The sequence below is a fragment of the Opisthocomus hoazin genome, chromosome 18 (genome assembly GCF_030867145.1).
Source record: "Opisthocomus hoazin isolate bOpiHoa1 chromosome 18, bOpiHoa1.hap1, whole genome shotgun sequence".
NCBI classification, from domain to species: Eukaryota; Metazoa; Chordata; class Aves; order Opisthocomiformes; family Opisthocomidae; genus Opisthocomus; species Opisthocomus hoazin.
In genome coordinates, this window is record NC_134431.1 from 8888941 (window position 1) to 8914273 (window position 25333).

Genomic DNA, 25333 nt, shown 5'->3' on the forward strand with positions numbered 1-25333 from the left:
GCGGCCGTGGTCCCGCCCCCGCTTCCGGTCGGGGGGGAAGGACTCATCCGGTCGGCGCGGCCCCGGAGGGAGGCGGCGGGGCCCGGCCCGCGTCCTCGGGTGGGCGCGGTGAGTGCGGTCGGGCGCGCGCCTGTCCCCGGTCCCTCCTCCCTCCTCTCTCCCCCGGGGCTGGGTGGGGGTCTCTCCCGCGCGGGTCTGGGAGCCGCCTCCGGTCCTCTGGACCCAGCGGAGGCCTCTGGGGAAGCCCCGGCGGGCGCAGGGCTGTGCTGAGTCACCCCCCCACCGCCCTCCGCCGAGGGTCGGGGCCGAGCGCCGGGCAGAGCCCCGGGAAGCGCCCGGCAGGCGCTGCCGCGCGTCCCGCGGCCCCGGCGGGGGGCGGCCCCGCTCGGTGTCCCCGCCGGGCGGCCCTGTGCCGCCCCGGGCCTGCGCCGGGAGCGCCTCGGAGCCCCGAGTCCCGGTACGGGCCCCTCTCTGGGCCCAAAAGCGCGTCTCTGCGCGGCGGGCCGGGTGCGGGGTCCTGCGCCGCGGGGAAGTGGCTGGAGGGCGGGCGGGGGTGTTTTGCTGGGAGGCAAACCGCCTGAGCGCCGGTGCGGGTTCTGAGGCGGCGTTGGGCTCCGGTTGGCTTTGGCAGTAGTTGGTGTTTTCGCGGTGTCGGTGCGAGCTGGCTGGTGCGTCCGAAATGGTTGGGCCCATGCAAGATTATTGCAGAGTGAGTGGGGTTTTGATCTGGGTAACTTCTGCATCCTTTTGAGGGTTTACTGTGATTTACAAGCTTTCTACTCTCACCTGCTTGCGAAGGTTGTATAGTACAGGGGTTTGGTATTTAAAAAAAAAAAAAAAAGCTTGTAGGCTGCATTTTTCATTTTAAAGAATTTCCTTTCCAGGTCAAGGAAAAATCTTTCATAAGTAGGGCCCGTGTAGTATTTAAGTGTCTAAAGTAATCACGTGCTCAGATGAGCGTCATGTTGTCATTCTCTGTGCTAGTTTCCTCCTCTCGTGTTTATTTGCTGTCTGACTCACTGGACGACGTATGCCTTGAAGCTGTTATGATACATTATCCTCTGCGCATGTCATACTAGCTGTCTGCAGTACAGGGCGTCCAGATGAAATCATAGCAGAGCGAGCAGCCGGAACAACAGCAGGGAGAGCTGCCACCTCCAACTGGAACAAGGTTGTGAGGGAGCAGAAATTACTACTCTGTATCTGCACAAATAACCGAGCTGCTGACGTTCAGATTCCTCCTCTCTCTTCACCAAGACCTTTTCTCTTCTGTGCTACAAAGAAGCTGATGCTTAGTTGGTAAAAGTAGTACTAACATAGGCATTATGGCTGTGTTATTAGGCAGAGATGGTGCTCTGTGTAAGTGTGTTCTTGTTACGGGAGCTGTTATCACTTGCTGGGTTTGGGTAGTTACCTTTGTCATGGATTCTTAGAAGCAGAATCACAGAACGGTTGAGGTTGGCAGGGATCCCTGGAGGTCCACCCACCCTGCTCCAGGAGGGCCACCTCAAGCCGGTTGCCCAGGGCCGTGTCCAGGCAGCTTTTGAATATCTCCAAGGCGGGAGACTCCACAGCCTCCCTGGGCAGCCTGTGCTGGTGCACAGTCACCCTCACAGCAAAGAAGTGTTTCCTTAAACCCAGACAGCACCTTCTGCATTTCGGTGTGTGCCTGTGGCCTCTGGTCCCGTCTCTGGGCACCACAGAGAAGAGCCTGGCTCTGGCCTCTTTGTACCCACCCTTCAGGTATTTATATACATTGATGAGATCCCTCCTGAGCCTTTTTTTCTCTTGGCTGAACAGTCCTAGCTCTCTCAGCCTTTCCTCATAGGAGATGCTCTAGTCCCTTCATCATCTTCATGGCCCTTCACTGGCCTCTCTCCAGCACGTCTGTGTCTCTCTTGCAGTGGGGAGCCCAGTGCTGGACACAGCACTCCAGCTGTGGCCTCACCAGTGTGGAATAGAGGGAAGGAGCAGCTCCCTCGACCCGCAGCCCAGGATGCCGTTAGTCCCTTTGCCGGAATGGCACGTTGCTGGCTCATGTCCGTCTTGGTGTCTGCCGGGACCCCCAGGGCCTTTTCTGCAAAGCTGTACTGGCACATGGGCTTGTTCCTCCCCAGGGGCGGGGCTTTGTGCTTCACCTCGTTGAGGTTCCTGAGGCTCCTGTCAGCCCCTTTCCCCAGCCCGCAGAGGTCCCTCTGGATGGCCGCACGACCCTCGGGTGGATCAGCCACTCATCCCAGTTTGGGGTCGTCAGCAAACTTGTGGAAGGTATGCTCTGCCACCAGACTGTTAATGAAGATGTTAAACAGGACTGGACACAGTATCAGCCCCCCGGGCACACTGCTGGTTACTGACCTCCAACTCGACTCCATGCCACTGATCACAGCCCTCTGGGCTTGGCTGTTCAGCCGGTTTTTGGTCCATCTCACTGACTGATTAGGCTACACTTCATCACCTTCTCTGTCAGGGTCTTGTGGGAGACAGTGTCAAAATCCTTACTGAAGTCCAGGTAGAAAATATCCACTGCTCTCCCCTTCTCTGCCAAACCAGTCTCACTGTAGAATGTCGTCAAGTATGACAACGTTGTAATTTTAAAAAAAAAAAAAAAAGAGAAGATGAGCTCATCACAAGCCCCACAGTGTGGCCGAAGGCTCTTGCAGTAATGGCACTCACACCAATGGCTGTGTTTTCCCAGAAGTAGTCAAGGCAAAGGCATTAGATGAAGCAAGCTAGCCAGCCAGGTCCAACAGATGCTGAGCTTGAGGTAGTCTGGAGTAGAACTGCGATGCTGCTGTCGGTGGTTTCTGCTCAGCAGAAGCAAAGCCCGTGCTAAGGAAGCAAACCTTTATTGAGTATTTTGTAGCAGAATCATGGCTGGTGTAGGATGTGCCTGTGACTGCAGAACTATAAGGTACCGAAGAGCATCGCCTTTAGAAAGATTGGAGATTCCTGGTAGCTGGATTGTGGTGGCTGGGGTAGATTTAAAAAAAAAAACTGGTTTTTGTCAGTTCCTTTTTTCTTTAAACAAGGCGTACTCTGTGCTGTTTGTACTCTCATTTCATTTGTAATTGTTCAAGAGCTGATACCAAAAAGTTTTAATGGCTATTTGCAGTCAAAATACCACGTTCTCATAGGATTTTGTGACTCTAGCTGGGATCTAAACATAAGATCAAAAAATTTTCTTCACCTTAAAACTTTATCTTACTTTAAAAAAAATCTGTTAGTTTTGGGGTTTTTTCAAGTTGCAAAGTTGGAAATAGTAGTTTTAGAAAGCTGACAGTTTCTAATGGTGTTGTTCCTGCTCGCCTTTCACATCCTCTGGAGTTATTCTGGTAACACTGTCAGACAAATAGAAAAGTCTGTCTAAACTGTAATGGATGTGCAAGATGCTGTTGACACCAGATTTTACTTTAAATTGCTAATTCACCTGTGCAGTTGTACAAGAGACTGTTCTGTTCTTGGGTATCGTAAGGCTCGTTCTGAATCAACTCTGAAGAATGTTCTACTAGAATGACATCAGCTTTGTGCACTCAGTGTGCTATTTTGAGTTTATTTTCGTGTATTATGATGCTGCTGGGCAACTAATGTTTTTGACAGGGTTCTTACATTCATATGTCCTTTCTGCTTGTAGCAGTGCGTGGTAACTCTGTCAGCTTCTGGCCGTCCCAATAATGAAAACGGAAGCTAAGTATGGAGAAGAGGAAAGCCTGCAGACAGCATTCAAAAAGCTGAGAGTTGACACAGCTGGGTAAGTAACATCAGGGAGGTAGGGAGTTAGCATTCTACAAATGGACTCGAAGGGAACACCTGTGCTGCTAAATATGAAGGAATGAGGTAATTGCTGAAGGTTAGGCACTGAAAGTCTTCATTCTGGTTAAACAAACCAGAATAAATTCACTAACTGTAGACTGCGCTTCTCAAGAAATTGTAATTTCTTTGGTTGCTGCTAGCTCCCACCAGGCTTGAAACAAACCTAACGATAGTCAGCAGTTGATGACATGCTTGAAACGAATTTTGGCATGAATCTGGCTGCCAGAGGTTATATCCGTAGCGCTAGAACGCTGCTACTGAAGTCAGTGTATTGTCATGGCTCTGAAGGCCTGTTATGAGAATAAATTCCCATCTTTTCCCAGCAGCGAAATGTTCTTTCCATGTCAGTAAAGGAGAGCGTTGGTTTCAGTGCATGATTCCCACACAAATTATTTTCATTGCTGTCACTTACAGATTTCCTGTTTATAACCTAAAACACTAAATGAGCGAGAATGCTTTTTGTGTTGTCTTGTTTTGTGGGAGATCCGACTTGTGGCACCTACCCTCCCTGTCCCTGGTAGCAGAGCACAAGCAGCATGTGCCTTCTGTTGATTCTGTTGGTGATGATCATTTTTATCTGATATGCGCGGGGGGGGCGGGGAAGGCTTTTATATAATGTTTTTTCTGCTGGAAAATGTGCACCATTCCATATTACTTGTGTAGTACTGTGTTTCGGTAAGCTGTTGTCAGTGGTGCAGTTATGCCTGTAGCTGAAATGAAAGTGTGGGTAAGGCAGTATGTAAGTATCAAAGTGTTAACTAGAATTACTACAGAACTTAGATCATGAGTAGATGGGCTTCTAAGTTATCCTTCATTTAAGTCATTAAACTTACTAGAAATGATTCACCATGCAAATGTCTCTCATTTCTTCAGTATCTCTAGTCATACCCCGAGTCAGACGTAATTACTTCGGAGTTTTTACTGTCAGCCTTCAATTTTCTGCTCCATGTTCATTGTCCTTTAAATGGAAAGCGCAGATGTTTGACTAACAGTTTGGACTCTATTAAATATCACTTAACCCTATCCTAGGTCAGGGTGTGGGGACTTATTTTCACTTTTCAGGGAAACCACCCTGCTTACAAACTAATACAGGATTTGGAAAATAATTTCCTTGTGAATTCCAGGGTAAAATGTGAAGTCACACCTTGGAAAAATTGTTCTTGGGATTATTACAGCTCCTTGAAAATGGGAGTTTAGGATGAATTTATGGCACCAGAAAAACTAGTAAATCTTCTAAGGTCCCTGGCTTGAAGAGAAATCGAAGATCTGGTACAACTGTGTTGCTTGAGTGATTGCATTAGTATGAAGAGTTTTAGCTTATGTTGTCCTAGACAGAGCGTTAAGTGTTCTTCAGTTAGACAAAGTCTATTTATGTCCGAAGAGCATTTATTTTTAGGAAAGAATGGCTTATTTGTCTCTGGAAAAAGAAACATGTTTCTTCAGTGATGGTGTTTTTCCCCTCCCCTCTCCCGGGAAACTGAAATTTAGCCGTTGTGTGTGCTTCGTCATTGATGCGTGGCAGTTGGATTTGCAGTCTAGCTGCCGAATGGCATCATGTTTGGTGAGAGAGTCTGGTATACGAACTTTTGAGATGGGAATGTGTAAACACTGTCTTTCTGATTTGGGTTTTCTTTGTGGGCAGGCCTTTTAAGGCATATTGTAAATGATTTGGAGCAATCTTTTGTAGGAAAGAATACCAATTGGGCTTTTTTTTGTATTCATAATGCTAACCGGTCTAGGCTGTTAACTTTTCATTCTCTCTTTCACAGATCTACTGCTGCTCTCTCCGTGGGTGAAGGAACAAGTCCTAGAGCGCTAGGTAGAACAGTGGCAGACGAAACCAAACCAAAGAATGCATGTGCTTGTAAGGAAACCTGGCATGGGTAAGAGAAGCTTGGGATTATCAGACTGCTTCAAATGATACTGCATTGAAAGGGAATTTTTAAATAGACAAGGTTTCTAGCAACTACACCCCTGAACAAGGGACCCAAGTTTTCTTTATTGAAGGACTATTTACAATACTCTTCACCGCCTTTTTCTGTTCATATGTGACTACTGTTCTTCCTTACAGTTACGTGAGGGGAAAGGAAATGCTGTTCAGCTGTAGGTTGCTAAACATTATAGATGTTTCTTAATATAAATGTGAACTGCTGTTTCTGAATTAGACAACTGTGAATTTCAGTCTTTCAGCTGTTGTTTGACATTGCATAAGCTATCGGTATGCCTTGAGCTAGATTAAAATAAAGAATTGGTTTCTGGAGTGTCTGTGCAGAGCTTCACACTGAACTCCTACTGAAACAAAACCACCATTTGCCCTTGATTCATTAGTTGTGTGCTGTCTTCTTGGGCTTTGTACTTCTCTTAAAGGTTGTTTTGTCATGTCTCGCATGCTTTACTCATTTTCTAATGTTAAAAGCATGCACTTTTGGTTTCATTTCTCAGGTGTTCCTTTTGTAGTTTATACAGCTGCTTGACTAGAACAAAGTCAAATTCCAAGATGGCAGAATCCCCTGAGGATATACTCTGAGCTTAAAGCTCTTGCATGCAATATAAATGCAGTAGAGCTTTTCCCCAGTGTTATTTATAATCCAGCAAGAAGTAATTTTTAGTGAATCTTCACTCCCTTTTCTGTCTTTCCCTGGTAGGTCTATGAAGAAGCCTTCAAGAGGAGTTGTGAGAACCCAGCGTCGTAGGCGTTCCAAGTCTCCAATTCTTCATCCTCCGAAGTTTATGCATTGCAGCACAAAGTCACATTCCACGTGCAAGCAGCTTGTGCACAAGAGCCAGATCGATGCCCAAGAGGACAGCGGTGGGTTTGGGATGCCGGTCCCAAAGGAAGCTTGTGCACACGAACGATGCAGTGTTGCTCCTGGCCAGAAGGGAGCTGATGTTGAGTCTTTGGGAGCTTCTGTTAGACAGTTGGCATCAGAGAACAGACAGGAGAACTTTCCAGCTGCTGCTTCTCTAGTATCCAAACCAAGCTTAAAGACCACAGAGCTTTCTGACTTTGAATCTGTGTCCAAGCTGAACACGAATAAGCCGTGTGCGTGTGCAGATAAAGCCTGTCAGTGTAAACGATGGCAAGATATGGAAGTGTACAAATTCTCTGGCTTGCAGAACACCATCCCGTTGACACCTGATAGAAGAACAGTTTCTGAGGATCACTCCCAGTCTTTGCCATCAAGAACTCCCTCAAGTTCTCCACGCTCTTGCTCTGAGCAAGCCAGGGCCTTTGTGGATGATGTGACTATTGAAGATCTTTCGGGATACATGGAATATTACTTGTATATTCCAAAGAAAATGTCTCACATGGCAGAAATGATGTACACCTGACAGCAATGAGCACTAAAAACAGAAGGGTGGGTGGTTTAAATCTGCCCTCCATCCCACTCTTGTGAGATGAAACCCACTTCCTGCTCACTGTGCTTACAATAAAAACACTTCTTTGCATCTTAGCTAATGTTCGTTATTTAAGCTGGGCAGACAGTTTAGCTTAAGCATTGGAGTTTAGGCTTGGAATAGATAATGAAGTAAACACAGTGAACTACTTTAGAGTGTACCTGCCTATACGTAAGAGACTTAACGCTTTGGAAATTCTACTTTGTTTCCAAAATACTGTTGTTTCAGTTTGTTGGAGAAGAGTCTCTAGATTGCTTGGTGATTAGAGCTCTTATTGTGAGAAACCTGGTGTAATTCAGCTTCTCTGAAATTGCTTTGACCTCAGGCTGTAGCACTTGCACGTGCGTTTTTGGACACTTGTGCCCCTTGATTTTATTTCAGAAATGAGTGTAACCATCTCCTGTCCCCCCTTGGTACTAGTATCACTCTAGGGAAATTCAGGAGACGCAATCATCTTTTCGTGGGCAGAGGCATTGTTACTTATTTGTGCATAAAGGGGCTTTATTTCTGATCGACTGAGCAGGCATCCCCCTTCCCTATCCTTGATAATGTTAATGTAGCCAGATGCTATTAGGTTAACGTAACATTTGCTTGCTAGGCTGTCTGAAGAGAAAAGAAACTTGGACGATCAAAGCAAGATTGTTTCACGAGGTTATTCTGATCTCTGTAGTGTTGGTTACTGGAAAATGCAAAGCAAGCATAACTTTGTTGTGTGTCCAGTGGGCCTCAGAGACCTGTCTGCAGCAGGAGAAGTACCCTGCTTTCTTCAGGGGTGTTGCTCCTGCAGGTAACCAAAGGGAAAGTGAGATGATGGACTCTGTTCGTTGTGTTTTTTATGAAGGCCAAAACAGCATATGCTCACTTCAGTGGTCTTAATTCATGCACTCTTGTGGTGTTTTGGGGTTTTTTTAGCTTTGTTCAGCTCTCTGTAACACCAAGTAGAACCCTTCAAGTGTGAAGACCCATAGACTTGAGCGAACAGTTGTCAGCTGCACAGTAAGGATATCTTGAGCAGTATGTTTTCTTTCTCCTCCCCTCCAGTCTTTTTACTAAACCATTGTCACTTCAGATGCCTTGTCCAGCTTGGCATTCTTCCCGAAGTTCACTACTTCACAGTCAACCAGCTTGCCATACTTTGTGTGTATCAGCACGATCTGCCTTTGTAAACATGTTCCTAGCAAAGGAGCATCCCAGCAAATAATACAGTTTGTTAAGGGAGAGATGAGTTGTGTTAAGTTTGTCTTCGCTATTTGGAGTACCCAAACTTTTCTGACCTGTAAGATCTGGAGAAGAAATGGAGACAAACATTTCCCTGCGAAATCCTTTGGTGTTACCTTCGAGTTTTTTGTCATTTCTGTGGCAGTACCTAGTACCTTAGAACTAAGTGGCCGTGCAAATTTACCTGTTCTGCCACTTCTGAAGTGTCATCTACCCCTTGTAGATGGTACTTGGGTCCCACATCTCCCTTCCGTTTCACTGCTCTTGGCTGTATTTCTGTGTGCTGAATTCAAGGTGATTGCTTGGTGGGGTTGTCTGCTATAGCCTGGGCTGCAAAGTGCAGGATGACCGTACTTCTCAAATAACTGTTCTTTGCTGTTCCCAAAGGCTCGCAGGCAGCAGCCACAGCACCGTTGTGGGGCTGAGAATGCTGGGCAAAGCCGTGCTGCTTTTTGCTGTCTCTTTCATTAGTGACCACAGACCTGTGCCTGCGGGGCTTAGGATTGCGACGTCGAGTGCTCAGTGTTGCGTTACAGAAAGCGGACTGGAACCACGAGGTAATGTAACAAAAAAAAGAAAGCGTAGAAGGATGTGAACTGGTGCAGACTGGGAAGGGAAGCGGTGTGAACTGGTGCAGACTGGGAAGGGAGGCCAGCGGTGCTGGGCCACTAGAGGTCACCCCCAGGCCGGGTGCAGCGGCTCCTCCACCCCTCCTCAGCCTTCGGGGGAGAATGGGGCTGCTTTCTGCCAAAATGGAGAAATGGGGCCAGCTCTGGGTGGTGCCTTGGTGCACAGGCAGTGTTGGTGCTTTCCGAAGTGCCATTGGGTGGGTATGTTCTGCAGCGGTCAACACGAGCTCTTCAGTATCTGCAGAAGTTATTAACATTGAAACGAAGTGTACCATCAGTTCACAACTGTGCTATGTCATTAGGAAAAGTTGCTAAGTAAGTAACTGCATGGTCCTGAACTTGGCATCTTCTTAGGGCTCCTAAGTGCTGGAACACCATGGGTAGCTGCAACTGCTGCCTTAACGCTTTCCCTTCTGTTACTACAAGTGTTTTAAGATGCTTTGGTCTACCTGGAAAGCACAAAACAAAACCCTCCAGTTTTGCTTTGAGAAAACATGAATTTCCAGCCCTTAATTGTGCAGCAAGAACCTTGAAAGCAAGCCTGAGTAGTCTAGAAGCTTAGCTTTAAAGAAAAAAACATCCAACTTAAGCCAATTTCAAGATTTTTTTTTTTATTTTTTTTTTAAGAAAAAAGAAAGCTGTAGAGAGCTGGTTCTGGCAAGTGGCACTTCTGAGTCGTGTTGGAGTCCCTTGCAGAAGTGCCCCTTCCTTTCTGTGGATGAATGAAAATAAAGCCTTCTGTAATTAGCTTCGTAGTGGGCACTTGGTGCTTCTCACCTGTGCCTTGCAGGTATTTTGTAGTTTGTGCTGTAGAGACATACGTAACTTTTCTTGTAGTTATATATTGTACAGGTTTGTTCCGTACCTCTTCTTCCTAGAAGCATAGAGGGGGAGGTCGTCCAAGTTGTAGAACGTGCATTGTGTGACTCAAACTCACTGCTGTCTGTGGCAGCTTTGCCCCCGAGCTCGGCGTGGTTCTCAGGAGCTTGTCTGGAGGGCAGAGCACAGCCTGCCAGAGAGCTCCAGCTCGCCCCACGGCGCTTGCAGCTTCTCAGCAGCTCGTGGTCAGTGAGAGGAAGGTCAGCTCTTCACCATCGTCTTCAGGAGATGGGACAGGGGTGGGTAGGTTAGCCTGTTACCTGGTGGCTGGTTCCTTGTCCCCTCTCTACCCCCTATGTTTGATGACACGAGCTGTTGTTACAAGCAAGGTGGGCTGTCGCTGCTCCCGGGTGCCGGCAGCTGTCCCAGCGGCAGCGTCTCACCTTGCTTTTCCAAACACGGCGAGATGAAGTTCTGCTGCCGGCTGTTAAACAGAACGAGATTTGTGAAGTCTGTTGTTCTTCGGGGGGGGGGAATGACAATTTTTGGGGTCCTTCTCGCTGCAGCGGCAGCAGCCAGGGTGAGTCAGACAGGCGCTGTGGCCTGTGCAAGGGCTCCACTCCTGCTCTGCCCAGTCCCGGTGCCCGCAGCCCGCCCCGGGGCCCAGCTCCCCCCGGGGTCCGGCGACGCGGCTCCTTCCCAGGCTCCGTTTTCCGCAGCCGCTGCCTTTCCCAGCCTGTCCTCCGGCTGGATCCCTGCCCGGGCGGGGGCCGGGGGGGCGGGGAGCCGAGGGCTCTCTGCCCTCCTTCCGAACAGGGCCCCCCCCGGGGCGGAGGCCGGGCTCCGCGGGGTTATTTTTGGGAGCAGCTCCTGGGATCCGACGGCCTTGTTAGGGCAGCGCTGACCTTTCTCCCGGCGGGGGCGGGGAGCGGAGCGGGACGGGACACACCCCCCACACCCCCCCCTCCCGTCCCGTCCCCGCGGCAGCGGCGGGACTCGCTGCGCCTCCCGGGGGGGCCCGGCCCGCCCCTCTCCCCTCCTCCCGCTCCCCGGCCCCTCGGCCGGGCGAGGCGAGGCGGCAGCGGGCGCGCCCGGCCCGGCTCGGCGGGGATGCGGCGGCCCGGAGCGCGGGCCCGGGGAGCGCTGCCCGGCTGAGGGGCCGCGGGGGCACCATGAGCGGCGGCAGGTTCGATTTCGATGATGGAGGAGCCTATTGCGGGGGCTGGGAGGGGGGCAAAGCCCACGGGCACGGCATCTGCACCGGCCCCAAGGGCCAGGGCGAGTACTCGGGCTCCTGGAACTACGGCTTCGAAGTGGTGGGCATCTACACGTGGCCCAGCGGCAACACCTACGAAGGCTACTGGTCCCAGGGCAAGAGGCACGGCCTCGGCATCGAGACCAAAGGGCGGTGGGTGTACAGGGGCGAGTGGACCCACGGCTTTAAGGGACGGTACGGCGCGAGGCAGAGCATGAGCAGCGGAGCCAAGTACGAAGGCACCTGGAATAACGGCCTGCAGGATGGCTACGGCACCGAGACCTACGCCGACGGAGGTAGGGGTGACGCCGGCGGGGCTGGGAGGGCGGTGAGCGGCGTGAGACCCGCGGTGTCGGAGGCAGCGTGTTGTCCCCACGGAAGGGGTGACCCAATCCCATCCCCACTAGCGAGACCCAGACGGGCACAGCGGTCTGCAATGGGGTGCTTCAGTCAAGAAGCAGGGCTTGGGGCGCAACCGCCTCATAAATGTGTGTGCGTGCCCTGATTTTCACAGGCGGGCGCAGCGTGGGCGGCTTGCTGTCTGCGGACACGAGGGAGCGGCAGCAGGAGCACGGCCGCCGTCCCTCCCTCGGGAGCCGCTCTCCAGCGCCCGTATCAGTAGGTGACGCCGACCAGCTTGGTTTAGTGTAGGCTGTGACTTCTGGTTCCCCAGGGACCGGTCACTGCAGTTCGTCGCCGAACCAAACCAGCAGCGCTTTGCTGGTGCGCGACCGCAGCGAGCTGTGAATGTTTTCACGTCGGATATAAGCCGCCCACGGCATCATAGCACGCTGTGTCTCTGCATTAAACACTGCTTGTGCGCCTCGGACAGGCTCCCTGGACATCTGCTTTGCTGAGCCGTTTTGGTTGAGTTCATCTAAGCTGTTCAGAATATGTACTCACACGCCTTTCCCCAAAATAAATCCATTCGATCACTTGGAAGCTCTCAACCCCCGCTAGTACACAAGTGCACCGCGTAGTCAGATATTTGTTGTGCTCTGTAAATGCTCAGTCTAATTGTGTTCTTGCATTAGTGGCAATTTTGGGGTTAGAAATATTGCAAGAATTTCAGTGCAAGTAATTCTGTAGCCCTTTAGTACTGTAATGTTCCAGGCTGCCATATTTAGGATAGCTAAATAGAGAGGGTGATTTGAAAGAAATACTCTTCAGAATGTGGACCAGAATTGCATCTATATTTATCTAGGACAGACAATGCAGTTAGTTTGTAAAGAAAAATAACCATAATGGTATAAATCTTCAGATGAAAAGTACTGGATTTATAAAGATTAGAAAAATGGACTAATTCAAGACTGGCTGTCAGGGTTATGCTTTTACATAAATATTTCTCAAATTAATTGCCTGGGTATGTAGCTAACTCTAAGCCTGGGTACGTAGTCTTGAAGTTGGCTCATTTTCTTTGTGCCCTTGGAGGTTGTAGGTGCAGACACAGAGAGATGCGTATCTCCAGCTCCTTAAATTTTCTCCCCCCTCTGCCCCGTGGCCGTGGAAGGGTTAAACGCTGAGCTGTGCAGGTTGCAGGCAGCAGCAAGAGTTCAGGCCAAGGCACGCGTGTGCACTCGTGCATTGCAGAAACTTCACGTGCAGCCGTGAGACGTGCAGGTTATGTGCAAGGTGTGCTCTGAGTGGCGAGCAGCCATCGGGTAACTGCCAGCAGCGGCTGCCGTTGGGACCTTCATTCTGGAGATGTCAAGGTCTCCTAGGAATTTGCACAGCCACTTCCTCACCGCTTCCAAAAATGCATCATCTTCCAAGGGTGCACGGCGACTGGATTTCGAGTTAGTGGTGTAGAGGAGAATTTCGAGAGGCAAAACTTGACGCAGGAAATTGAATTTTATGAGATAATGGGCTGAAAGCTCGGGGCAGAAGAGGGGGAAAGATGAATCAAGTTTTTCTGCTGTAAGGTATTGCGTCGGTCAGCACAGCGCTCACCGGGGTGTTGTCCCGCACCCGAGAACGTGCCGTCTGCGTGATCCCCGGTGCCACCCGAGGCTGGCAGTTTAGCCCTGATCCGTGGAGACGTGCCCTGCCGAAGCCTCCCTGAGCAGCGCTGAGCTGAGCCCCGAGCCCCGGCCAGACCCGGCTCACGAGGGCTGCACCGTGGGGCCCAGCGGCTGCTCCTTGCGCTGGACCATCACATCCCGGCTGGTGCGAGCCCGTCGTTCGACACGTGAACTTCTTTGATGGCACAGGAAAGCGTAGAACGCTGCGTCCAAAGCCAAGGTGGGAATCGCCAGCCAGCGCCGCGTGTGTAGGACTTGCAGGACCCGCTCTTGTTTCGTCTCCTCGCATGTACGCTGTAACCACCTGCAAGATCCAGATGTGACCAGGCTGCTGATTTGGCCTGTTAATGTTTGAAGCTGAGGTTGCAGAGATAAACATCTGGAACGGCTTTGGAAATCTGTGGTCCCTCAAGTAAGGGGTGTAATTCCCAAGCCCCCTGGAAGCCAGCCACGCGAGGAAGAGGGCTCTGGGAACGTGTGGCGCTTGCCAGGTTGTTAGAAGCTTCAGGTCGTGGTTGGGCTGCCTGTGGATTTCAGGGGGATGTAGCTTATTCTAATGTTTTCAAATAGACTTTAAATTAACTTTTTATATATGTATAAATATACATGTAAAACCTTTATACTTTAAAATACACTTACAGATCACAGACAGCCCTGTAAGTATATTTTATCTTGTGTCTGGCTGAGGTTGCTGGTTAAATAAAGCTCATGTCTGGAGTGAAGCTTTTTGAATCCCGTACAGATTTTCGGTGTCTAATAAGAAGCGGACTCATGGTGTAGTTTAGCCCAGGCGCCGTATGGGTCGTTTGCTTTTGCTCTCAGCTAAGAAGTGCCCATTTTTGTGAAAGCTGTGGGAGACTGATGGCTTAAAGAGCTTGCCTGCTGTAGTGTTGATTGGAATCAGCCAAGGGGTTCAGAGCTCCTGGTGTGGCCAGGCAGAGGCAGCAACACCCCAATACATTTTCTTAGGTATCCAAGCTGAATATACGCGTGTGTCTGCTGCTGTCGCCAGCAAAGAGCTCGCTCGGAGCCCTTGATAGGGGCGGGATGCGCTAGATAAAGCTGACGGTGTTTGGGGTTGTGGAAGGCACAGCATGAAGGAACTCATCATTTTGCAACCTAAGCTAGAAGTGAACACCTAGTTATTTGGCCTCCACCTGTGAGTTTTGTCTCTGCTGTAAGGAAGGCCTCATTTTGTGGATGCTTTTGTGCTTTTGACTCTGATTGCTTGACCCAGTCAGATCTCACTGCAGAAAAAATCTTGCTGCCAGTGCAAAATCGTGCCGCGTACAAAGGAGCCGGGCCCAAAGCTAGGCTTTGCTATGCAAACAACTATTTATATATATCTAGGAGGGAAAACTCACCTGCAATCGAAGCAGCATAAAACCAACTTATTTTTGACTCTGCAGTGTGGTCTCTAGGGCGCTAAGAGAAACCAGTGGTGTCAATTAACTGCGTGTGGAAACCATTAGACCATTTGGCAAGCACAAGACGGGGGAAGAGAAATGCAGAAGTGTGCGTTAGCGGGAGAGATGAAATGGGGTGATGTGGAGCAGCGCCGGCTCTTCGGGTGCCCGGGGCAGGGAAAATGCGGTGGGAAGGGGCCTGGGCTGGGGCAGAGGGAGCAGCATCCGTGGGACTGCGGCCAGGGAAGCAGGAACGGGCTCTGGGCGAGGCGAGGAGGTGCTGGCTCATGTCTGCTGCCTCTGTAGCAAAGCTCCTGCATGGCTGAATTTGACCCATGAATTAATACTGTGAAATTTTTTTCGCCTCTCTGCTATTTTCTTTTCTGCCTTTCTTTTCCAGCAGAAACCAATCATAAATACTGTTGGTACCAAAAAGAAGCACTAGATTTCTGCTGGCCTGTCTTGCACCTGGTGCTGTGCGTTGATGCAAAGTTGCTGGCGTTTTACACGGAGTTCTTCTAACACATCTGTCATCACAGTGTCCGGGTAACACCAGAGGATCGTAGGGCAGTGATATGATTTGAGTTGTTTGCATTATTTACCTGGTTGATTGTATTATTTACATTTATTGCTAAGTACAGTAGAGCTTAGAGGCGGGCTGGGAAGGGGAGATGTGATGCTGCTGACAGCGGGCGCTCGCTGCCGGGCTGGGTGTGCACCAGGAGCTGACGCTTTCGCTGTTGATGCAGCTGGGCACCATCCTGTCCTGCTGCCGGGGCGAAACGGAGCGTGCTGCCACCCCGTCAGTGTGTTTGGGGCTGAAAGCTGCAGGGATACCGTTTTTATCAATCTCACAATTTAATCCTCCCCATCCTATGAAGGGGCTCAAGCAGGACCACCCGCCTGCTTTGGTCGGGGACAGGCAGAGGTGATGAGCTGTGTACCTTGAGGGCTTAGAGGAACCAGTGTTTTTGGTGATTCTGACAAGAAAAAATGCAGGCAACAAGGGATTATTTGGGTCCTGTCCCCCAGTAGTTGAACCGCGATGGGATTAAGCAGCTCGGTCCCACCTTGGTGAATCAGACAGGAAAATGGGGGTCTGTCCCATTTTCAACTTAGAGAGAGATTGCTTTTTTGCACAACCACTGCTCTTTGTATTAATTTTTACAGAACCTGAGATGTGTGCGAGCACATGGCTGCCTGTCTGGCAGCTCTGGGTCCTGCCTGTCCCCCCTTGGCCAGGCTGCTTTGGTGTGCGGGGGTAGCGATGGCTCAGGGACATGTAGCCCTGCCGAGCGACCGCCCGTGGTGCAGAGGGGTTTGCACAGCCCTTCTTCTCTCTTGAACTGGCTGTGCTGGGATGTGTTGGTGAGCCAAGGCTTGGCTCTGCTCAAATCTTGCGTGCCCCGACGCACGACCGCCGGTGCCTGCAGCCGCTCTCAGCAGCCTCTGGCTCCGCTCCAGGGGTGGTTTATGGCTCTGCCCTGGCACAAAGCCTCAGCCGGGCCCTGAATCGCAGCAAGACAGGGACACGGCCATGCCTGCTCACCCCTGCGTCGGTTGGGCAGCGGTTGGCAGCCTGGTGTGTCGGCGCTTTCCCGGTAAGATGCGGTTGGCAGGTTAGAAACCTCGTGTTGAGGGTAGGCATGTGTGCCCCCAAGGAGTGACACCCCAGTCTCTGCTCCTTGAAGACCTCTGTGCCATGTGGCTTCTCCCATCCAGGTGGCCCCGGCGCTCCTCAGGGGGATGGAGTGGGCTGAGGACTCGCTGGAGGGCAGCAGCTGCTCTGACCTGGACCTCGAGGAGCAGCTGAGTCCCCTGAACCAGTGAGACTTTTCCAGAGTTCCTCTTCCAGGGGGTTAACACGATGGCACTATCAGCTGCAGCTTGCTATGTGCGAGGCTGTGCTGTCCTAGAAGGAGGTCTCCAATATCACCCCGATCGTGTGTCAGCCCTGCTCACTGGCTGGGCGGGTGGGAATGGAGCGCTGACTTCACCAGCCCTTGGTGGGGAGGGACATGGGGGCACTACGGGGCTCTCCATAACTTTGTTTTCTGCTAGGAAGACTGCTCATTGCTTTATGGAGAGGGATTTGGGAGCACGGCAGGGTGAGGAGCTCACCCAGGTGCCTGGACATCTCCAGCGACGGTGCATGGCTCCCAGCTCATGCCCAAATCCCTAACCCCTGCTGCCCACCTTATTTTTCCTAACGGAGCTTCAAGCTCTGCCAAGAAACTGGACAGTGGCCGCTTGCTCTGGCCGACCGCTCCCCATGGCTGGCCACAGCCTGCAGATGCTCTGCGGTACCTGAACCCTTGCGATTTTTTAGTAGGGGACACAAAATGTTGCAGGGAGCCCAAAATGCCATGTGCCGCAGGGTGGGCAGGGGCTGGCGGGGGGCGGCTCACCCCGGGGCAGCAGCTGCTGCCCGCCTGGGCACTTCTTGTCTTTCCTGGCCCCCGGCGCTGTAAGTTAACACCCCACAGGCGGGTCCAAAGAGGATTTCAACGAAACCTGAAGCTTGGGAGGAGAGATTATGCTGCAGAAGTGGCCTGGGAGACTGTAAAATATGCACTCCCACAATCGCCAAAGAAGGAACTGGATTTGCTCCCTGGGGAGCAGGGTCATCCCTGGTCTCAGTAACGGCATCTGAGGGGGGGAGATGAATGCCTTGAGGACAGGTCACCCCCGTCTTTCTCAGCCTGGCCCTGCTGAGCCTCCCCGGGGACCCTGGGAGTGCGTGCTTTCCCAAAATCTGGTGCCTCCTGGTAGGTCACTACTTGATGAAAACCAGGTTTAGGATAAATGGTCATGAAAATGCCCCCAGCACGGCTGGCCCTTCACTTGCATGACACAGCACCTGGGAGAGTAAAGAAACGGGGTGGCCTTCCCAAGGGCGTCTGTGCTTTGCGTCCGCCCCTGCACCTTGGGAGGGAGGGCTGCTAGTGGCCTCTGCCATGCAGGGTGCTGGTTTGGGCTGGGATGGCCCGTTCCAGGTCCTTTAATGCCAGGAGCAGAGCTGAATGCTGCTTCTGTTTGCAGTGGTTTGCTGGTTTCTGAGGCAACCTCATCTACAGATGGAGGAGAGCCGGGCTGGGGAGATGGCTCATCCCGTCCCACGGGCTCAGCAGGGACGCTCCAAGGGGAAGCCGTGCTGGCATGAGAGTGCGCGTGCTGCAGGCAAAGGCTGCCCCGCCAGCCCTCCTGTCCTTCCAGGACCTCTTCTTGCAGGATGCTTTGATGCTACTAATTTAAATCTCTTGAGATCATAGTGAGAAAAATCAGAGTGGTGGTCTCCACTCTTCTGGAGCCTGCGAAGATGCGGACCTGGAAGGGGCCTGGAGAGGAGTGATGTGCTTTTCCCACTCCTTCAAGGTGTCACTGCCAAGGTTCTGCTGGCTCTTAGCAGGGTCCTGCACCCAGGGTGCAGCCCTGTCATGGTGAGCACCATCCTCACTGTGTCCCCCCATCACAGACGCTGTGTGCCCTCTTGGGCTGGGTCTGAAGGAGTGTGGTAGGACAGTATTTTTTGGGGCAGAGGTGGAGGAACACTGCACAGAGCTGCTCTGCTCCTCTTCTTTTTTGCCCATCTCTTGCTTCATGCAGTATTTGCACAAGCCTTGGTTGTGGGATCATGGACAAGCTGTATGTTAGGGCCAAACAGATGTGGCTGCAGGTACAGACGCAGTCCATGCTATGGGCAGGCACCCATCTCGGGGGTCTAGAGCCAGTCCTGGCACCCTGTGAGTGACAAACTGCAGAATTGACTGATACAGACTGTCCCTAAGCCAAGGAGAGCTGTGCCACCACAGCTTGTGTGTCCTCTGGGGCTGCTGCCACCCTCAGCACAGCCCAAACTCCAGCCCCGCAAAGATGCCTCTCGCTCCGTGCTCCAGGATGAAAATCCAGACCCCGTCTGTTAAGTGGCTTTGGGTTGGTACCAGTGTCCCCTGTTGCCCAGCCCCTTCCCCGTGAGCTGTCACCTGCCAGCAGTGGCTTTCAGGCTTGTGTCCTCTGCCCTCCGCTCCCTGGGGATGGCTGCTTCTGCATGTGGGTGAGCACTAGCGGAGCTGGGGCTCCTGTCCTTGAGGGAAGGTGGGTACGTCTGCTCTAGGGCAGCGCTACCCCACACCCCACCTGCCTTTGCCGGCTCACCCAGAGGAAAGCTGCCTTTTCACCCCGTCCCTCTTCTCTCCCGCAGGCACGTACCAGGGCCAGTTCACCAACGGCATGCGGCACGGCTACGGCGTGCGGCAGAGCGTGCCTTACGGCATGGCCTCCGTGGTCCGCTCCCCGCTGCGCACCTCCCTCTCCTCCCTGCGGAGCGAGCACAGCAATGGCACCCTGCCCCAGCAGGACTCCTCCGCTGCCAACCCCGAGAGCCTGCCCCTCTCGCCCACCATCACCCGGGGGGGCTTTGCTCTCAGCCTCTACGCGGAGGCGGAGGCTGGCAAACCCAAGAAGGGGGGGCTCTTCCGCAGGGGCTCCTTGCTGGGGAAGCTGAAGAAGTCCGAGTCCAAGTCATCCCTGGCCAGCCAGAAGAGCCGCGTCAGCTTCCTCAAGAGCGAGAGCGGGATCAGCTCGGCCGCCAGCGATGCCACCTCCACCGTCAGCCTGGGCGAGGGTGCCGAGGGCGAGGAGTACCCTCCCTTCGAGTCAGACATCGACGCCACCACCACGGAGACCTACATGGGTGAGTGGAAGAACGACAAGCGCGCCGGCTTCGGCATCAGTGAGCGCTCCAGTGGGCTGAAGTACGAGGGCGAGTGGCTGGACAACCTGCGGCACGGCTACGGCTGCACCACGCTGCCTGACGGCAAGAAGGAGGAGGGCAAGTACCGCCACAACGTCCTCATCAAGGGCATGAAGAAGCGTGTGATACCCCTCAAGAGTGCCAAGATCCGGCAGAAGGTGGACAGGAGCGTGGAGGGTGCTCAGAGGGCCGCGGCCATTGCCCGGCAGAAGTCGGAGATCGCGGCATCCAGGTAGGTGCTTAAGGCTCTGATGCGCAGGTCCCCATGGTGGTGGTGGTCCCCATCCCACACGTCCCTCTGGAGCAGTGCTGCATGCCTCCTCGCCACACACCAGCAGTGGGGTCAAACGTAGCTCCTTACAATTTCCACTGAATTCTTTTTACAAACTGCTGGCAGAGCGGGGCCGAGGGCCCTGGTGGCAGCTCGGGGGTGTTCAGGACCTGTCCTCTTTCTTGCCCACTCTCCTGTGCCCCTGCAGCCCTGGTCCAGGGGAGAGCTGCTGGGCAGCAGGGATGGGGAGCATGAGCTGGTGAGATGGGGAGCACCCTGGTGCCATGCCAGGCTGCTGCAGCTGCTGGGCATCATTGACGGGGCAGGGTGACAAACAGTGGGGTTTGACTGTGGTGAATCCACCAGGCTCACGAGCAGCAAGCGAGACGTGTCCCAGATGAATCGGGTCTGCAGCAGAGCACGGCTCAGCTCTGGAGCCCCCGGTGTGGCTCTGTGGGGAGTTTATGGGATGCATTGTGCCTGTCGCTTAATTTTAGTGGCTTGGTGTAATGGGCTCGCTGGGAGAAGCACTGCTGTGCTGGGATGCTGCGGACTGGTAGGGAGGACCTATGGCGGGTACCAAACTGAGGAGGGGGCTGCCTTGGGGAGCCCCGTCTGCCCCCCGAGACCCATCTGCCCTCGGCCAGGTTTTGAGCGAGTGTTTCTGCCATGAGGGAGGTGGCGGCCGGAGCCAGGGCGGATGGCTGAGCCCACGCTGGCCGGCTGAGCCCGACCCCATGGCACACAGCCTGATCCTGCAGCCTGGGGTGCTTTAGGGTGCCAGGAAAGGAGGAAACGGGGAGGGCTCAGCTGGGTTTGTCCCCTTTTGTCCTCCCCAGTTTCTCCTGGCCAGACTCCAGGAGCGGGAAGGGGGCTGCGGCAGCCGGCAGCGTGCCTGGGGATGCGTGTGCAGGGGCGTGCGAGGGGCTGCTGCGAGCACGTGGCAGTCTCTCGTTGCACCGGTGTCCATTGCGCTGGCAGACACGTGGCACTGCCGGGCACTGCGTTGCCTCTACACTGCCTGGTGCGTGGGGACCGGACAGGTGGACTCCGCTCAGGATTAGCTGCAGTAGAAATTAGCAGGAGAGGAAAGTGCTAATTGCTCCATCGTCCTTCCTGGAATGGAGGAGGGAGGATAAAAGAGGCGCTCCAGGGTCTGCTTGGGAAGGGCAGGGGAAAAACTCCTTCTCCTGCTCGAGTCCCTGCCTGTGTCCGAGCTGTGGCAGCAGCACGCTCCTCCTCCCGCAGAGTTCCTGCCGGTCTCGGAGCCGTCCTGGCAGAGACCAGAGATTGTCAGGCAGGGTCGGAGCATTCGCTCCTCTCCTCTTCCTTGGGGAAATGTGGTTGTGACAGACCTCGAGGTTTCACCTTGCCTCTCCATCAAAACCTCACCCAGCACAGGCTTTGCTCAGCTGCTGGGCAGTGGCTACGAATCCATGGCTGTCCTGCCTTGCTGCTTTTAAGTGCTGTTTAATTATCAGTTATTTCATTATCAAGCAGAGGTTGGAAATAATGGCAGCAGGGAGGGGGCACCTGTTCCCAAACTCCATCCCTGTCCTCCGAGAAGCCCCGGCTATACTTTCCCGACAGCCGCTTCTGCTCCAAAGTTTTGTCGGGACCGTGATTGTTTTTTGGTAAAACCGAGTTGCCTCGGAGACTGGTGGAGAAAAATCAGCGGGATTGCAAGTGAAACACCGTGCGGGGCCAGCTAGGATAAAAATAACAGGCTGGGATGGCGTGGGGCCCGCTGGATCCTCTGGCAGGGCCAGCTCAGCCTGACACCAGCTCCGCTGTGTCCGGGAAAAGCGTGTGACCACAGCGCTGGGCGCCCGTAAATAAGGCGGCCGGAGTTGCAAAAGCTGCTCCCCGAGAGCTTGGCCAGTTTACACAAGCTTCTTTTTATTATACACTATTTACACTTTGGATCAAAAGCGGCTCTGCAGTGTTTTCCATCAGGGACTGGAATGCGCCCGCTGCCCTGACGGGGGACTGCATCCCTCTCCAGTGCGGCTGGGGAATCATTTCCTATTAAGGAAACCTCGGAGCTGGAGGAAATAAGACGTTAAAGCCGTTTTCCTCCAGGGAGTCCTCCCCTCGCAGACCCTGCGGTGGTGTGGCTGTTGCGGCAGCTTTCCCCGGCAGCGCGGTGCCCCTGGTCCCGTCCCTGCGCTGCTGCCCGCAGCTGAGCTGCACCCGCTGCGAGAGGGGAATTCGGGCTCCTCCGTCCTGTAAACTACAACTCACCATTTCCATCAGTGTTTATTCCTGGCGTACGTTGCTCTGGGCAGAGCCACCCTCTCTACCTGCTGCCTTTTGTAAATCTGACTCGTGCTCTCCTTCCTTCTCCTTTCAGCTCAGCTTTAGGGTCAGACGTAAATACAGAGAGAACAGTGCCTCGAGAGGGTCCTTAGGTTAAATTACAGCTCTGCCACCGATTTTCTCTTTGGCCTTGAACCTTGCCTCAGTTCCCACACACAGGACAGGGAGTAATTGCAGACAGATTGTGAAAACTGATTATTATGGTTTATAACAGGGCTGTACTATCATTAGCATCACCCTAGCTCTTAACTGCAAGGTGGAGTTTTCTAGATGGAGCATTTCTATTTCTCCTCAGATGGCAGTGTGTACCTTACCCAAAGACATGTCTTTGAGGCCACACAAATCCTTTTTTGGGGGAAGATGTGACATACCTGTATGTAAGATGATTGCTAGGAGCTAATTAGCAGGACACAGCAGCCAGGCTGCACAGACCCCCTGACTGCCTCTGCTTACCTGCGCTGTTGTGTATGGATGTTGGAGTTTCATTTGCTTCTGGCACTCTGGGGGGAGCTAACAACTATTATCTTATCCAGCCAGCCGCTGTCTGGGCGTGAAACATCAGGAGAAGACCAGATTTCACTCTTTTGCACCATAAAAGGCTCTTTAGGGATAGAAGTCCTGAGGGAAACAAGCCGAAGGGCTGGAAGCTGCCTCGGCCAGTTGCACGGCCGGAATCCCAGGCACGTGCCCGAGCTCCGGGGGTGCACGGGCAGGAGGCTGCCGATGGGCACCCTGCCAGCGACCTGCCCTGAGGAGACAGGCGGGAGAGCAGGGATGGTCGGGGCGATGGTCAGCTGTGGTCAGCAAACCTTCCTCATCCTGCGCTCTGCTCCGAGGGCGTCCGAGGCACCAGGCTGCTTCGCAGCCGCTGCCCCACCTGCCTGCTTGGTTTGGGTGTTCTGCCCGCTGCCGCAGGCAGTGCCAGCTATTGCCTGCCCCGCTGCCTGTCCTCCCGAGCAGCACTGCCCTGGCCCCCTTGCCTCCAGCCCAAACCCTCCCGGGGTGGCAATCCAGCTGCTTTCCCCATTGTGCAAGAGGCTGAGGATAGAGCTGGCATTGCCACACTGCTGGCTGAGGGAACAGCAATATTTTTTTTTTTAATTCTTTTTCCATTATTTTAGTAAAAATTGTTTGGTATGACATCACGCTGTCCTAAACTGTCCCAGCTCAGCAGCTGCCCCCTTGCCCAAGGCAAAGCCCCTCGGTGCTGCTCAGCCGTCAGGCAGAAACGCGGGGCACATCTATCAGCAGCGCTGGGGTCAGCTAACGGGATGGAGCTAATGGGAGTTAAAGGACACCGAATCCTCCCCCAGGCTGCTGTCACTCGGGAGAAGAGTTGTCCTGAAGCACAGCCTCTGCGGCAGACGGTGGAGATGGCTTTACTCCCGCGGAGGGGAAACCACAGATAGGCATAGGGTTAACAGGCACCGTGTGATGTTCACTGGCCATGCCCTGCGCTCCTGGTGCCCCGGGACTTTCCCAGCCACCATGTCAGCGGGCCTGGGTTAAGCCCTGTGACCCCAAGGGATTCCCATTGGAGCTGGAACACGGCTGTTCCCGTGGCACCAGGTGAAGGCACTGGCTGCATCCCTCCTGCCTTCCCCTTTCCCACCCTCTGCCCTGTCTGGGGGCTCCTTCAAAAAATGCTGGGGTGGGTGGGAAAGGAAGTTGGGTCCTGGGATTGCAGCCAGGACATCATCTCCCTGGTGCTTAAGGAGAGAAGCTGGCTCAAGGACAGCCAGCAGGTCTGTCCCCTGCCAGCCCCTGCAAGGAGGGGACAGCCACCACCAAGCGGTGAGCGAGCCAGTTAAAAGCCGTCGGGAGGTGTGTAATGGCTGCTTTGGCGTCTCCTGGGCGTGTGGGTTGGTGCCGAACAGGGTGCTCTGCACCCCTGGGTGCATGGGGAGCAGCAGCACCCAGGAGTGCTGCCTGTGCAGTACGTGCTTGCCTGTCACAGGGGGAGGAAGGTCCCACTGAAAGCAGAGAGAAGGAGCATGGAAGTGGTCAGCTTTCATATCTCAGAACTGATTCAATTAAAAAGCAAGAGGAGGGGCAGGATCGGCTGCGGTGGGAACCTTTGATTTTTTGAAAGCTATGCACTCAGTAGGCAGACAACTCATACAGGGGATTTCCTTCTCACTGGCACTTTTTGGGGGAGAAAATGAGTGTAAATACTGCAAATCCCACCTCCATCCCGCTGCACTTGTCTGCCGTGATCTGCTTCTGCACAGGGCTGTGCTTCCCAGTGACTTGGACCAAAATCAATGGAGCGACTTGGCCGTGTGTCCTGCAAGGCACGGGTCTGGCCACGCTCTGAGATCGTTTGGTGGGCATTCATTCTGTTAGCAGCACCTCAGATGTATCTGCCAGATGTCCCGGGGTCAATAGGAAAGCAAGATAATAGAGGCAGTAACGGCTGCTATGCTTCACCTGTTTGTTTTCAGACCTGAAGCCCCTGTGCAGCTGGAGTGTTTTATGCCTGCAGAATACAACTAAAAATTAATACTTTTTGGATTTATTTTTGGTTTTAATGTAATATCTATGGAGGTCCTGCAATACTGCTGCTTGCATAGATACCTGTAAAAATTTCTAAACTGCATTCTGAAATGTTAGGCATTAATTCCTGTAGGATTTACTCATCATCTGGGCTGTGTTAAAGCACCGCAGAGCTGCGGTGAGCGCTTGGCATCAGAAACCACATCGGTGCGGCTTCCCTGACAGCACTGTGTGGGCTTCGTTCATAGCGTGAGCTGTTGCCTGGTTTTGAAGCCAAAGTTGTTTCTCTGTCTGCACACATGTCTTCGGGGCACGTCTTAGTTCTCCCTTCAAATAACAAGAGTGCTTGACGGCTCCCGTATCGCTTACCGAACCTCCCCTGCCCGGCGGCGTTCCCGGCAGCGCTGCCGCTGTCTCCCTGCGCTCAGCGTTTCCAGCCTGCGTGGCCAGGCGGCAGCGAGCATCTCCTCGGGGAACGCGAGTGCGTGGTGCAAATGACGTCCCGAAATCGCTGGAGTCAGCGGGGCCTCCTGGCTAAATAAGGGCAGGCAGAGCAGGGCTTTATCAGCACTGCCCGAGCACAACAGCGGAGAGCCGAGGCCCACGGCAGCCCACGCTGCTGGAGCTCGGCCGCGCGCGTCCAGCGATAAGGTGCTTTATTTGGCACCGCTCTGCCTCGGTGAGCTGCCCTGCCCTCCCTCCCCGGCGCTCGGGGGTTTGTGCTGCCGGCGGGGAAGGTGGGCAACCAGAGCAGTGTCTATCCAGTGCATGAGGCACGGCGTGCGTCCCGGGCAGAGCTGGGCTGGCCCGATGGCTGCGGTGGCCTTGGCTGTCCTGGGGCTGATGGCGCAGCTCGGCTACCTGAGGCAGAGAGTTCAGACCTGGGATTTTCAGGTCTATCAGATCAGGTGTGAGGTTTGCTCTGAAAGAGTTTTAG

The 25333-nt window shown here is 53.4% G+C and overlaps 2 protein-coding genes across 2 annotated transcripts in view; both read left to right on the forward strand.

Moving 5' to 3' along the window:
* The first annotated feature begins 16 nt into the window (after positions 1-16).
* Positions 17-7265, forward strand: LOC104328761 (oxidative stress-responsive serine-rich protein 1). The gene is made up of 4 exons (XM_075438568.1): positions 17-108; positions 3632-3748; positions 5580-5693; positions 6456-7265. The coding sequence occupies exons 2-4, from the start codon at positions 3672-3674 to the stop codon at positions 7141-7143; spliced, it is 879 nt and encodes a 292-aa protein (XP_075294683.1). The 5' UTR covers positions 17-108; positions 3632-3671; the 3' UTR covers positions 7144-7265.
* Positions 7266-10909: 3644 nt separating this feature from the next.
* Positions 10910-25333, forward strand: part of JPH2 (junctophilin 2) — a 33660-nt gene continuing 19236 nt past the window's right edge. Inside the window, exons 1-2 of the mRNA XM_075438696.1 lie at positions 10910-11426; positions 18759-19542. Coding sequence (XP_075294811.1) covers positions 11048-11426; positions 18759-19542 — 1163 coding nt within the window. The 5' untranslated portion in view covers positions 10910-11047. The remainder of the gene's footprint in view (positions 11427-18758; positions 19543-25333) is intronic.